The following is a 15678-nucleotide window of genomic DNA, read 5'->3' on the forward strand; positions in this document are numbered from 1 at the left end:
TTTTAAAGTGAAATATGTGGAATTTTTTGTTGATCTCGTCAAGTTATGTTTTCAGAATCTTTGCTTTTCAATTTATTTCCATGGCAACATGAAATATTTACTTACTTCATTCGCATTAGTCACCAATTTTGGCATAGTTTTTGCTTTAAGCCCCTTCTTTGTCAAATAAAGAAATTAACTGGGTGGAGAGAGTGCCAACTAAGGTTACAAATTTTAAATTTTTTGAGAGACTTAACTCTGGGCTTCTAAAAACAATAATTCAATAAAATGTCTTAATAAAAATATACCAGGTTGAGGTTTTTAGATGTGATGGTATGATTCATGGCACTATTTGGAATGCTATGGAATTACTTTTAGGAAGTAGCTATGATGACATCCTAGTTCTTAAAAATACACAGAACAAGTATGCAGATAGTTGGGTTCTGAACTCTGCCCGGTGGGAGCTCTGTATGTGCATATAAATTCAGATCCATCCACAATGCCTACAGGCTCTTCAGAGTTCTGTTAACTGCATCTGTTATTCTAGCTGTTTGCTTTTCGAGTGATCTTAAACATGTTGACTGTTTTTGGCAACACAAAGAATTTTCTTTAACTTTGTAGCTGTTCCCAGGTAAGTGCTAGAAACAAGAAGTAGGTTTTTATAAACAGCTGTGAGTGAGGGTGGGGGGAAGCATGCTATTTACAGCCTTCTACAAATAATTTTGTTTCTGTGCACAACTGCGTCACGTAAACGCTGCGTAAGTAACTGAAATGGATAAGGATGCTATATCTGTATAGTATATTTTTTGGTTCAGAAGACTTTCTGGTAATGTCTCTCTTCCCACAGGTCAGAAGTAAAGCTCAGCAAGCATTCTTCACAGCTCTGGGAACGTACAATTTTTGTTGCAGAGATATCATTCCCTTGGTTTTGGAGTTCTTGCGTCCAGACCGGCAAGATGTCACTCAAAAGCAATTTAAAGTACTGTGTCATTAACTTTGCTTCATGTCTGTCTTTTGAAAGTGTTTTTGTAGGAGAATTTTTAATGGTGAAAGTGGGATCTGCTTGTTTATCAGTGTCACTCTGATATTTTCATGGCATACGGCTTATGCATGACTAATGTAAGGAATTATTTGGATTAGATCAGTCATCAAGAGAAATTTTGTGTTTATGTATGTTCTTCATTTCATTATGTGTTCAAGTACTACAAAAATGTATGCTAACACCTATTTTAAAGTTATGAAATGGAAATTGAAAACCTATCGTCCAAGGTTGTAAAACTCATTAAGCGGTTCTGTCAGCTGTAGCAGTATAAGAAAATAGTGTGAACTGGACAAAAAGTTGATCACCCAAAAAAGTTACGCTAAATCAGGTGGGTTTTGTTAGGAAGCGGTAGGTAACTGCGATGCCGTCAGGCCTGGAAATGGTGCTGACGCAGTGATGCCAGGATGCAATCTATCCGTCCAGGTGTTTGAAAGCATCACTCCCTTCCTCTGTCCCTGCCTCAGTCGTATGGTCAGAACAACAGCTATGGCTTCTGATCCTGCTCCAGCTGCCTGATAGGTACTATCAGACAGCATGTGATTACATTGTTTGCATATCTTATTATCCCTTTTGTTGTTTCTTGATTATTTTTTTTTCTGCCATCTTTGTACCTCACTTTCTCCATCCGTGTCTCCTCCCAAATAAGCAACCCATGCCTAGTTACTTTTTCCCAATGGGTTCCAGTTTTGCTACGCTTAAAGCATTTACTACCATACCTGAATTTGGTATTTCTGATACTGCTACCAGGCAGTCTTACCCTATATGCTATTACTGATGTGGTTACCTAGGTACTGTTGTTCTTGTAAGACTCTGCTCTCCAAAAGGTCCCCAAGACTTCCTTCCAATTGCCTGTGAAATTTGGCCATTTCTCACATAACTCCCATTTAATCACCTGTGAAATCCAGCCACCCTTTGTTTCCCTGTGTGTAACTCTTGTCAGCTTCTCACACAATCGCCTGTCATGGTCACCAGTTTCTTGTGTCATACCCAGTAGTTACCCACATCCTGTTCAGTCGGCACTATTTCAGGTGCCTAGTTAACAGCGTTAGGATTTGCTTGCAGCCCAAACATGAGTAAATTCACAGAAAGGTCAGGTGTGGTACTTAATCATTGAATAATCTCCTTTATAATGTAATTCAGAAATCAGTCAGCCATTCTGTGGATAAATTAACGGGCAGGGCTTCCAGTCTCATTAAAATGGCTCTTTAGCGTGAAGAGGATTCTGTGAAAAATCTTCTGTATTTTGACAATGAGGCCCCATAGCTGAATGTTTATGGTATACTTTACTGATTTGGTAATGTGAAGATTAATTTTTATTCTGTGTGGGTGCATGCTTATGTAGACATCACTTACGTATGAAGAATGCGTTAACTTTCTAAAATTACATCTTTCATTTTACAGGGTGCCTTATATTGTCTTCTTGGAAATCACAGTGGAGTATGTTTGGCAAATCTTCACGATTGGGATTGTATTGCACAGACATGGCCAGCAATTGTTTCTTCTGGGCTTAGCAAAGCTATGTCCTTGGAAAAACCATCCATAGTTAGACTCTTTGATGACCTAGCAGAAAAAATCCATAGGCAGTATGAAACCATTGGATTGGATTTTGCAGTAAGTGACAGATTGCTTGGTGTTCATGTCTTGGGTTCTGAGAGCATTTGATGACATAAATGCTTGAGATATTATCTGAGTTAGTGTTCTGATGTTGATTCCTCGGTAGCAGAAATCAGAATGTGCTATAGGCATGTATTTTTGAGACGGAAGTAATAGAGCTTCCTGTAATACTATTGGAATTTGTAACTTTTTGTTAACCTCTAAGGAAGCCTATTACAAAAAGGAAGTTTAAGTTGTCTTTCAGTGTTAATTAATATGGGTCACGCTGATCAGGTGTGAAGATGTGTGTTGGCAGGACAGTGTCATCAAATTAACAGTATTTGTAGTGTTGTCCCGCTGTGCTAACACACAGCACTCGTTGCACAACTGCCTCTTGTCTAATCAGTGGGATAAATGACATGGTACTTATTTTAAAGAATGAGTGCCAATTAATAAAAATATTTTATAAACAATTTCTATGCTTAATGCAATACTAAAATTTGTCTTTATTTTAAAATAGAATAAAACATGTACTTGGAGAAATAATTCTGCTGTGTAAACACAAAAGCTGTCTTTCCTACTTCTTCACAGCCTTGTTTGTGTGGACAGGATATTCTGCACTCTGCTTATTTCAAAACAAAAACAAACATTAAAAACTTGTAAGTTGCTGCTCAGTCCCAAATCTCTGCCTTCTCTGTCATTAGGTTCCAGAGAAATGCATTGAGATAGCTGTTATGCTGCAAAAATCAGAACATCCAAGCTCAAACTTCACAGGTCTTCGTTCAGAAGAAATTCAGTTAGGAATTCAGCGACAGAAAGAAAAGAATGCTGAGGCTCTGCGGTAAGTTAAACTTCCCTTAACACCAGCTTATAGTGCCTAGTATTTACTGTACATTAAATGTAATAATCCAAAACTGCTAAACTAAATCTTAAGCTCAACAAATTCAGAATGCCCAAGGATTGTTTGTGGTGTATCTTCTCCCTTGACTTGGCAGCCTCTCTCCTCTACACTGATTATTTCCTTCCTTCCTTCTCCTCTTCCCTGTCCTCCCAGTTGATGCTGTGTTTACTGCATTGCCTTCACCCAACTTTTTGTTGAGGAACTTTTAGTCTGTTTTTAAATGGTTCTCTCAGTATCGTCTGGTTGATTGATGATTCCCTCTCTCCCTCAGAAACTATGAAAATTTGGTTAACATGCTCCTGGACTGTGTGGAACAAAGAAATCTGTAAGTCTCCCTTTCTGTGCATGAGAATTTTTTTTGGGGTGGATTGGAGGTGGCTACATGAATAAATACCAATTACATCAAGAAGTGCAGTTAGCATGACCAGAACTGAGTAATATTTTTTCACCCTCGAGGTAATTGTCCAAAAGCAGTATGTCAGTAGCAGTCTTGCATACGATGGGTTGTGGCTAGCTTCTTGGAGAGCTTTTGCAAAGGTATCTGCAGAAATTGAATTTCTGGAGGTCCTTGTGCATTTGCATATGGATTCTGCTTCCCCAAACAGGAAGATAAGGACCAATATAAGGGAATCTTGTATTACTGTCTCCTAGGTAAAGAAGTGAATGAGCCTTGAATTTATTCTCATTGGGAACTTGATTTGTTAATATAAGACATCATCACATCTTGGAGTTGAGCTTTGTCGTTAATTAGTTTGACCTGTTATTTTTTTCATATTTTCTTTGTTCTGGGAAAAAAGCTCTTGTTCTATCTGCAAAATACTGACATCCAAGTAGATTTTAATTGGTAGCATAATGCTTATGTTAAAAAATTTTAAAATAATATCCCTTTAGGTCTCTCTTCTGCATTGAAATGCTAAGATCAAAAAGGCACCATTAACTGAATATGTTTGATTGCACTTGTGCGTTCCCAGAACCCGGGAGGTTTCCCTAAGTGATGGTTGCCTATAGCAAGGGGATAGAACATTACTTATGTTAGTCCAAACATATTTACATAATCTTAATATGTATAAACATTTCTGTGCAAACGCAGTACATGCAACTATGCTACTTATTCTCTGTTTTGAATATTTTTTTATTTTTTTTAGTCCCTGGAAGTTCGAGCACATAAGCATTGGTTTTCTGTCTCTGCTTCTGAGGGATGATAGGATACTGCCTGTCCGTGCCATAAAATTTTTTGTGCAGTGTCTCAACCATGATGCAATTGTAGTTCGCAAGGTAAAGCCAGCATAATTATGTGGTTTTGTTTTGCAGCTCATTGGGGTTTAGATCAGATGTTTGTGGTGTTTTGGTGTGATAAAGCACAAAAAATGAGATGTACATCCCTCCTCACCCTTCCAGCCGTGCATGTGTACAAAAGTTCCTAATTCAAGATGATGACAGTTTTGGCAGTGCTGTAGCCATGATATATGGTATAGTCTGTAAACTGTGAAAATGTGGAACATACCTATTCATTCTTATTTACTTCAGAATTCTTTTGCAGAATTTCTTTTGCAGATATCTTATTTTTTCCATCTACAGCTTATTACTTGAAGGGAACCATCTATGTGTTACAGTTGTACCTTTCTTTCTGCTTGTTGCCTCAGTGAGGCTTGAAACTAATGGCCGCTTCATTTTTTGTCCTGAAAATGATTAGTGGGAAGGTTTTTCTGGGCTATAAAGGGCACGCTTAAGTCCTGTCCTGTATGCCCTAAAATGCATGAGATTACTTCTTTATGGGAAATATCAGCCCCTGGGGTGACAAAGTTCACTGTAATGTTCACTGGCTTTTTAGGGCACTGAGTAGCTGGCTTAAAGTGTGTCTGTGATGAGATGATTAGGCAGATCCTTCTGGAGGTGAGTGTATGGAATGGACACATTAATGCCTGTTTCTGTCTTTTAGGTGGCCATCTCAGCTGTGGCTGGTATTCTTAAGCAACTTAAGAGAACACACAAGAAAGTGCCCATCTGCCCTTATGAAATAAGTAGGTTTTATTTAATAGAAGAAATGTCTTACTAACGCTTGTCCAAAAATTTTTTTAAAAGCATATTTTTCTCATCAAATTAAACATTGAATCACAAGCTTTTAATTTCTCTCTGGTTGTTAATGTCCTAAGCAAACAAAATAGGTAATAATCAGTAATTTTTCTGTTTGTTTTTTTTAAGTAGTGTTACATGTGCAAGTGTGTATTGAGCTATTCGCTTATTTGAAGTGAGTTAAAACATCAGAAAATGGTCATTCTCCTTTCAGAAAGCCTTTTAATTTGTGAGAATAATTTGTATATCTCCTTTGTCTTCCTTTTTTTTTAATTCCAAAAGCCGCATTTATATAAATTACTAAAGGAATCTCTTCTATTGCTGTTAGTGTTACTTTTAATCTCCTAGGGCAATCTCTAGATGTGTTGGGGTGAGGGAGGCATAAAAGCTCTTCACAATCTTTTATTATAAGTAAGTCATAACATTTGTTAGGACTGTTAAGGAAGAATTTTTACGGAGTATAAATTCCTCTTTAACCAGGTGGAAACCCTAAGCCTTCCAGCATTCAGGCGGGTGACAGACCAGATAACCAGTGGCTGCACTATGACAGTCAGAGTTTACCAAAGACTAAGGAAGCTTGGGAGTCATGTTGTTTTGTGGAGAAAACACACTGGGGATACTACACCTGGCCTCAGTGAGTATAATTAAGGGTTAAGATAGAATTGTGAGAGTCAGCAGAAAATCCCCTGTGGGAAATTAAATAAAATTCATCAGGTTTAATTTTTTTAATTGAAACAAACAAAAATTTTCTTTCATCCTTTGTGTGCCTTACTTGTTTTACAACTTCTGGGTGGGTTTTGTGGTGGGGTTTGTTGTTGTTGTTGGGGTTTTTTATTTATTTATTTTCTACCTGTTTCTCTTTGGGTTTTGTGGGTACTATAGGCACATATTTCATGTGGATATTTAACTGCTGGTTTTAAAATGAAGTATGAATGTTTGAAAATTATATAGTTGTGAAATATGCAGAGTATTCTGTCACTAATAATTCTGGATTACTTGCTGTAGCAAAACCTTTATAATAACAGATTTTTTTTGTTGCAAATTTTCTTTTAAGTTTTGCTCTTTTGGAGTTGATGTTAAATCCTATTTAATATAGAGAACATAGAAAATAATAATAAACTTTCTTTTACTTTGAAATGTGTTACTGTATTTTTATTTTTTTTTTAAAATATTCAGAACTATGACAGTTTATTCTCCAGTTGAGCATCAACCAAAGCTTGGGCGAAGGAGAGATGAGCTGACAGAGGTAAGGGTTTCAGTGTGTTTCAGTTTTATGGTTTTTTTTAATACTACTTCTACTCTTTTCTTTCTTTTTTTAATATTGTCCACAGATTATTGTGGACATCAAATTCCCTTCTCTCTTAACCTAAGTATTGCTTGCCATTTAGAGAGTGCATACACAAAATGCATGGAAACAGATTTATTTTGCTTGATTGCAAACCAAGATGGAGTTTGAACACAACTACGCAGTTTCATGGCTGTGTGGATATAATCATGTTTTTAACAAGCAATAAGTGATAACTATTCTGAAACCTAGATCCCCATAAGACATTTTTAATTGTATTTTTCTACTTCATTTTCATACTTAACTGTGTTAGCATACAAGACGACATTATTATTTTAATGTATTGCAGCTTCTCTGTCAGGTATGATGGAATAATTGTATTAATGAGCACTTTCTGATAAAGATTTGAAAGGGAACAAGAGTTTAGAACAAGGTAATTAATGATAGTGGGAATGACTACTTTGTAGGGGTTGTGCTAGTGAAAGGAAAGACAATCCAAAGTCATTAATCAACATAAAAATCAGGAGTCTTGTAAAACGTTACCCACTATTCCTTATAAAATGAGGGGATGAAATGGATAACTGAGGCATGATTTTTGCCAAAAATAGAGTTAAAATGAAAAATGGGACTTGGAAGGATTGAGATATCACTGTGACAATAGAACACCTCAAAGCTAATCCTTTTTTTTTTTCTGTTACAGGCAGAACAAATTATATATGATCACTTTTCTGATCCCAAGTTTGTTGAGCAGTTAATAAAATTTTTGTCTTTAGAAGACAGAAAAGGAAAAGACAAATTTAATCCTCGCAGATTTTGTCTCTTCAAGGTAACTAGAGTTCAATAACTAAATTGCTTCCATTTTGTAGATAATCATCAAAGTGTAGAAAAGCCACATGCTACTTGGCTTATACCTCACGGTTGCAAAATGTTGATTTTTAAAGGTGTGCTGCTATGATTAGTCCTATTAATCCTCTCCTGATTAAATACTTAGGGAAACATATTTACAGTAATATAAAAGTACGTAGGACACTTGTATATAATTCTGTTACAAAAACGAAGTAATTTCACTTTCTCCATATTCAAATCTCAAGTGCTTCACGATCTTATGTTCTTACGAAGACAATGGTTTAGACAGATAATTACTGAAGATGCTTTCACTTCTTGTTTTACAGGGCCTTTTCAGAAACTTTGATGATGCCTTCTTGCCAGTTCTTCAGCCCCATTTAGAGCAACTTGTGGCAGACTCCCATGAAAGCACCCAGAGATGTTTAGCTGAAATTATAGCTGGCTTAATAAGAGGCTCTAAACACTGGACATTTGAGAAGGTGCCGAAGTAGTATTTTTGAGTGATTCGTGGAAGCTAGGGAATAAGTTTGAATTATTAAACAAATTAAACATATGAAGCTGGAGGCTTTTAATGTGTCACGTATGTCCAAGAAAGGACTGGAAAATGTTGCAACGCTTAGTAACTTCATTGCCAAACTTCAAGCAGAATTCCTAGCTTGGTTTGGTGCCTATATAATACTAGATGTTAGTAAAATGTTTCAAGATTAAAACTAAGAACAGTTTAAATGATTCTGGGAGAATCAGTTCCTTAATAAAAAGTAGAAATTTTAAAATCGGGGGGGAAGTCCTTGGGGTGTACGAGACTGCTATCCTAGCAAAAGCAAAGTGTATGCAGTCTCTGATACAGTTATACTTAAATCAGCATGAAAATGGTGCGTACGTAGTCCACAGTATTTCTAAACACCTTGTAAACAAAATGATTTCAAAAATCTTACCTCTGATAGTATTTATTTCCTTTTATAAATATCGCACTATAGCTGCTTCCAGAATCAGTATTGGTTTTCCATGATTTGAAAAGATGGAAGGATTTGGGTTCATAGAGGTTGGATGGCCATTTTGTCCTTAAATAGACAAATCTTGTCTTTTGCCTTTTTTGCTGAGCAGGTGGAAAAACTTTGGAAGCTTCTCTGTCCATTGCTTCGAACAGCTTTATCCAACATTACAGTGGAAACGTATAATGATTGGGGCACATGCATAGCAACCTCCTGTGTAAGTAACCCATTTTCAGTCTTGTAAAGCTATATCCAGATGGTCAAGTTTTACAGATAATACGTAAATAACAGCTTTATGAACAGAGGTATTTGGGTGTATTTTATCAGCTAAAAATATAGTAAATACAGTATAAAAATAACAACCATTTAAAATCTCATAGATTTTGGGGAAATTTTGTCCTCTTCTGCCCTTTGCAGACAAGTACAACATTTTAGAAAGGAAATAAAGCCTCAGTTTTCTTTTTAAGTATTTTAGAAGATCTGTATAAGCTAGTGGGTGATGTTAATATGTATGTTTGCTATGTGTTCAAATTTTGTGGGAGTTTTTGAACTCAAGTTACACATTTGTTGCTTTAAAAGTGTGCAGCTTAGCATTATGCTGTGAAAACTAAGTCTTAAGTTATCTTCTAACATACAGTAAGATTTCTGTACGCTGTGGTGGACTGCGAGTTGTCGTGTTTGAGAAGCGGGGTAAATGTTAGGCCCCACAAATAAATACCTTGGATCCATAATTCTTTGAAGTCACTCAGAAAAATTCAGCATAGTTTGTCAGCCAGAAGCCTGGTAATTAATTAGCGAAATTCAGACATGATTAATCATATATGTCAAAAATTGAGCTGAAATTCCTTGTGTTCTTATTGTATTTACCAAATAATTAAAACTGCATGTAGTTTCATTGGGTTTTTCTCCTGTTGAGATTTATTGTGAAAAGACATTTACCTTTGCACTTGCTTAATAGAATAAACCCAAAGGATGCAAAGAAAACCTCTGTCAAAACTTTCCTTGTTTATACATTGAAAAAAAAAAAAAAATTCCCCAGTTTGCTTATATCTCTGATACTGATTTATTTTCAGGAGAGCAGAGATCCCAGGAAACTGCACTGGTTATTTGAATTGCTGTTGGAATCTCCATTGAGTGGTGAAGGAGGATCGTTTGTAGATGCATGGTAAAGTTAATTTTAACTGTTTTATTGTGGCTGGATAAAGAAGGAAATAAAGCATGGATAAAATGTATCGAGAACATATTGTGCCAGCTGACTTGTAGAAGCAGAGAACAAAGGCGCTGCTTTCCAGTTAGCTTTCCCCACCCAATGACAGTTTCTTCCTTATTATTTTTTAAGTGAAATTAAATCTACTTAAGAGAATGCGAAGATTTGGAACTGGCATAGCAGCGGTACCATTGTTTCATTCTGTAAATTTTACCTGTCTTTGCATGCAGCTCATGCAAAGACACTTTTATCCATTGACATGCAGAAAACATTCCAGAATGAGGCTCAAAGGGGACTGGGGAAGGGAGGAACAATTTTGTATACTAAAGATAAGCTGTTCTGATTCCTAGCCGACTTTATGTACTGCAAGGTGGCCTTGCACAGCAAGAATGGAGAGTACCAGAGCTGTTGCACAGACTGCTGAAGTACTTGGAACCTAAACTCACGCAGGTTTACAAAAACGTCCGAGAGAGAATAGGAAGGTGAGTGTTCTCTTCTGCAGTTCTTGGATTTATTTCTCTTCATTTTATTTGGGTAATTGAGTATCTAAATAATTACACTGAAGGGTTGTCCATCCCTGCTTGATTCAAATGTCTACAAAGAGGGTACTTGAAAAAGATTCTCTGTGTTAATACTGGTAGTACAAATTAGATAAATTATTTTTAACAGAATTGCTTCAGAAACTTAAGATGACTTCTCTTTTTGTCTTTTGTTATATATGGCCTGTTACGTTTATGTATGATCTCTGAAGCTCTTAAACAAACAAAACCCACAAAAAAGCCCCACCACACACACAAAAAAACCCCAGCAAACAAGACACCTTACCCCCCCACCCCAATAAAAAACCCACCACAAAACACCACCACAACCCAGATTTACTGTATCTAAGCTGTAATAAGCCATTACTATACAGGGAATCTTCTAGAGAGCATTTTAGTGACTTAAAAACTAGTTGCAGATCTGTTTGGAGGAGAGGGGGGTTGTAGCTTAGTGATTGACTAACCCTGCTTGATTCAAATGTCTACAAAGAGGGTACTTGAAAAAGATTTGTTTTTAAACGACTTTGAAGTGAAGAGGAACTTTTCTGTAAGTATTAAACTTCAAAGTTCAACAAATGGATCTCAGATCACTTTTAGCTATGTTCTATAGACAGTAGTTGTGCTAACTGTATGTTCTTGATTTCTTTGTTTGCTTTTTTTAGTGTTTTGACCTACATATTCATGATAGATGTTTCCTTGCCAAATACTGCTGCAACTAAATCTCCTCGTGTCCATGAATTCACTACCCGGATACTTGAAAATCTTAAACCCCTCATGGAAGCAGATGAAGAAATTCAGAATCATGTTATGGAGGAGAATGGAGTTGGTGAACAAGATGAGCGAACTCAGGGCATTAAACTCTTGAAAACTAGTGAGTTACTTAATGAGGCTAAGAAATGGGGGGTATTTTAGGATGTGATGATTGAGGTTTTAAAACCACACAGTTGCAGTACACAATTTCTCCTCTCAGATCTGTGCTGCAACAAGGTTATCTGTTGTTTCAGAGTTGAGGTTTATAAAGTCACCTTTACAGGGTCAAACTTAACTAGCAGTATAGGTCCACTCTAATGTGTGAAAATCTCACAGGTGAGTCTTGCGATAAATTTGGTCTATGACTTGTTTTGGGATTATTACTAACCTGGACAGGCTGGATTGATGGGCTGAGACCAGCGGCATGAAGTTCAACAAGAACAAACGCTGTGTCCTACACTTTAGCCACAAAAACCCCATGCATTGTTACAGGCTGGGGGAAGAGTGGTTAGCAGGTGGTCAAGCAGAAAAAGACCTGGGGGTGCTGGTTGACAGCTGGCTGAACATGAGCCAGCTGTGTGCCCAGGTGGCCAAGAAGGCAAATGGCATCCTGGCTTGTATCAGGAATAACGTGGGCAGCAGGACCAGGACAGTGATCATACTGTGCCCCTGTATGCGGCACTGGTGAGACCGCACCTCAAGTCCTGTGTCCAGTTCTGGGTCCTGCACTTCAAGAAAACCCTTGAGGTGCTGGAGCGAGTCCAGAGAAGGGCAACAAAGGTGGTGAAGGGTCTGGAGCACAAGTCTGATGGGGAGCGGCTGAGGGAGCTGGAGGGGATTGGTCTGGAGAAGAGGAGGCTGAGGGGAGACCTGAAAGGAGGTTGTAGCGAGCTGGGGGTCGGCCTCTTCTCCCAGGCAACTTGTGACCGGACAAGAGGGCATAATCTGAAACTGTGCCAGGGGAAGTTCAGGCTAGAAATGAGGAGGCATTTCTTCCCAGAAAGGGTCGTTAGGCATTGGGATGGGCTGCCCAGGGAGGTGGTGGATTCACCAGCCCTGGAGGTGTTTAAGAAAAGACTGGATGTGGCACTTAGTGCTATGGTCAAGTTGACATGGCGATGTTAGGGCTAAGGTTGGACTGAATGATCCCAGAGGTCTCTTCCGACCAAACCGATTCTGTGATCTTTTACCTTCTTAATCAGTTATCATTTCTGTTTATAAAAACAGTTCTGAAGTGGTTGATGGCAAGTGCAGGACGGTCCTTCTCTACAGCTGTCACAGAGCAACTCCAGCTTTTACCCTTATTTTTCAAGGTATATGCTTTAATTTCTCCTATATTAGTCATGTGTGATTAAAAAGGGATTCTATATATAAACCAAAGTTATAAGGGACTTTATAAAAAGAAAAGCAGTAATGGTAATAAAACCCGTGCATACTGAGGAGACCCAAATGGGAGTGTTTTTATGTTTATGTATGTTTACAGCTGTTAATGTAGCCTGTTAAATGGTTTCTTGACAATAATGACTTGTAGGTGAATGACCTGTACATGTGTAATTTGAAGGGAAAAGGGCGTTTAATTCATGGATGAGTGTGCATTGTTTCTGTTCCGGTAGTTATCTTTAGTTGTTTTCTTTTGCTTCATGATTATACAATTCTTTCTAAATGATGGTACTTCTCTTGTTTTTTCCTGGCACATCTAATCCTTATATTCTTTTATGAAGCTGGGTCATTCAGTGCTACGTATCTGAAATAATACATGTTTGCATGCTCCAAAGCATATCTCTTGCTTTATATAAACCTCGGTCAGTTACCCAACAACAGCGTACATGACCACAAAATAAAGGTTTACTTATGTGAAAGTGAACTTGAAATACTGATAAAGCTTTCTCTCGGTTTTGGACCTGCATCCAAAACATTAATTGGATTTGATACCAAAAGAATTGCAATGGGGAACAAAAGTCTTAACGGCACCCATTTAATCCTCCTCAAGAGCTTCAGGCTAGCCATACTGTTTAGATAAGTAATATATGGTGGAAGGAACAAGGATCTCATTCTAGTCACTTTTTTCCATGGCTTACTGCTGAGAATATTTCAACGTTATATTGATTTTTTTTTCCCTAGTTAACTTAATCTTTTCAGCATTATATTGATTGTATATTTCCTAGATAACTTTCCTTTAATGGGATTAAACTAGAAAGTTTCAGGATTTTGTGGTTAGCAATACTTAGTTACTAATATTAGCCTGTGGGTTTTTTTTTTCCCCTCTCTGATCTTGTTCTATAGATCGCACCGGTAGAAAATGACAATAGCTACGATGAGCTCAAAAGAGATGCTAAGATGTGTTTGTCATTAATGTCTCAGGGTTTGCTGTATCCTCAGCAAGTGCCTTTGGTACTTCAGGTGCTAAAACAAGTGAGTATGTCTAAATAACTTAAATTTTCTTGTTATCTGATGCACTCTGTGCTTTTTTTTTTTTTAAGATTATACAATAATTGTGATTTGAAGACAATCAAATACTGATTTTCTTAGAGGAAAGGAAAGAGTTTATTAGAAGTGTTTTAAAACATTCTTAGAAACATTAAATGTATTTTGTTTTGTTTCCTACTTCCAGTCATTTAAACAACTTGCATTTTGATAAGAAATTGAACAGTATTTTAATAAATTAAAATTTGGACCAGTAGTGGATCACTTAAGCTAAACATGTCTCCTCATGAGCGTAACAATCAAATTTCAGTTTCAAAATGAGTTGTTATATAAAGAACTGCCCTTGAACCTCTGCCTTTTTGTAGTTTTACAGTATATTTATAAACTGCTACTGCTTTCTGAGAAACAACGCAAATGAAAATGCATTCTTGAATTGAATGGTTCATTCTGTATACAGTTTGTCATGCAAGAAATGTACTTTTTTTTCTCTATAGTCATTCAAGGCTGATCTAGGGTCATAAAACTACCTATTGCAAAATGTTGGTGTAAGCTGTACACACAGCCAAAATAGTAACTGCAGTGTTGCAATGCAGACTGCACCCATGCTTGATTTCAATAATCTGGAATTCCATAAGCACGTGGAGATCAAAGTAAAGGAACTTGAAAAAAATCTAGCTTTCCAAATCCGTTGTATAGAATATATACTGAAGCAGAACAGAATTTCTGGTTTATTTATATCTGCCTTATGACTGATGTTGGGAATGACCTGGGAGAAACTTGCCTACTTTATCTTTTAAAGTATCAGGTGTCTGTTAAATAATTACCTATCTGTTAAATAACAGTATGCTTTGGAAGTTAAGCCTGTAAAAATTATTGTCTAAACCATAATTGTGTGCTTTGGAAATTAATGAGTGTATGAAACAAAATATCTGAATAATGGAAGCTATTTGCAACTGTCCCCAAAAGCTGCTTCTTAAATATTCTTAGCTTTACATCAGGTAGCTGCTTGCTTTCACGTTCTTGCTTTCTCATATGTACTTATTTATACTTGTAGACAGCAAGAAGCAATTCTTGGCATGCTAGGTACACCATATTAACCTACCTCCAGACCATGGTGTTCTACAATCTCTTTATCTTTCTCAACAATGAAGAAGCAGTCAATGACATTAGATGGCTGGTTATAAGACTTCTGGAGGACGAACAGCTTGAGGCAAGTCATACCTTCCTCTGAATGCTTTGTTTCACATGACTGGTTTCTTGGCCTTGTCAAGTTTTATGAAAAAGCTACTGGTTATAACTAGCTTTATAGGATTTATTTCTTTCATATTCCATTTTTTTTCTTTTAATATTCCACTCCAGGAAAACAGCTGTTTAGAAAATACTTCATTAGTGGTTTTTAAAAGTTCCATTGTTCCTACTTTTTCAACAGAATGGAACATTGCTTTGTTTCATTCTTGGTTTAAGTACAGCCGAAATAGGGATATTACCATTTTACTTATTAATATGAATGTTGGTAGAAAGTGCAACTTTCAACAAGGTAAAATGCCTTCCTGTGTGAAAACTGTATAAACCTACTATTTGTTACTCTGTAGGTCTGTTTCCCATTTAATCATATCAGCTTATTAATGACAAAAATACTTTTTTTTAATACATCCGACTCACTAAGAAGTATTTCTTTAGTTATAAGTAGATTTTCCTTAGTTTTGTGAAAGATGCACACATAATAGGACAGAATTTGTCTAGTAGTTGCTGTTACTGATAGTGTTATATGATTCAAAAAGATAATAGTTTGTAAGCTTAATCATCAGTTTGATAAGTTTTTGCGTGTCTCTTGAGCTAGGGATACTTCAGTATATACAAATGGAGGGAGATAAAATCCAAAATCTTGGCTGTGGTATATGCATACTGTTGAAGATCCGTGCACAGTATGCTCTTAGAAGTGCTATCATAAGCATAGAAGGATCGTAAGCTTGTTCTCAGGGGGAAAAAAAAAAGGGGGGGGGGGGGGGAAAAAGGGGCCGGAGGGGGTTTTTGTTGTTCTGGTTTC

General features: G+C 36.9%; 1 protein-coding gene across 1 annotated transcript in view; it reads left to right on the plus strand.

Annotated features, from left to right (window-relative positions):
* The window catches only part of PSME4 (proteasome (prosome, macropain) activator subunit 4), a 60922-nt gene that overhangs the window by 38609 nt on the left and 6635 nt on the right, over nt 1-15678 (plus strand). The window contains exons 26-42 of the mRNA XM_009698676.1: nt 827-958; nt 2423-2632; nt 3319-3455; nt 3787-3840; nt 4661-4790; nt 5455-5536; nt 6069-6222; nt 6765-6834; nt 7574-7699; nt 8046-8198; nt 8824-8928; nt 9785-9876; nt 10269-10400; nt 11120-11328; nt 12435-12520; nt 13491-13619; nt 14686-14841. Coding sequence (XP_009696978.1) covers nt 827-958; nt 2423-2632; nt 3319-3455; nt 3787-3840; nt 4661-4790; nt 5455-5536; nt 6069-6222; nt 6765-6834; nt 7574-7699; nt 8046-8198; nt 8824-8928; nt 9785-9876; nt 10269-10400; nt 11120-11328; nt 12435-12520; nt 13491-13619; nt 14686-14841 — 2157 coding nt within the window. The remainder of the gene's footprint in view (nt 1-826; nt 959-2422; nt 2633-3318; nt 3456-3786; nt 3841-4660; nt 4791-5454; nt 5537-6068; nt 6223-6764; nt 6835-7573; nt 7700-8045; nt 8199-8823; nt 8929-9784; nt 9877-10268; nt 10401-11119; nt 11329-12434; nt 12521-13490; nt 13620-14685; nt 14842-15678) is intronic.

Source organism: Cariama cristata, unplaced genomic scaffold (genome assembly GCF_000690535.1).
Source record: "Cariama cristata isolate BGI_N322 unplaced genomic scaffold, ASM69053v1 scaffold16794, whole genome shotgun sequence".
Taxonomy (NCBI): domain Eukaryota; kingdom Metazoa; phylum Chordata; class Aves; order Cariamiformes; family Cariamidae; genus Cariama; species Cariama cristata.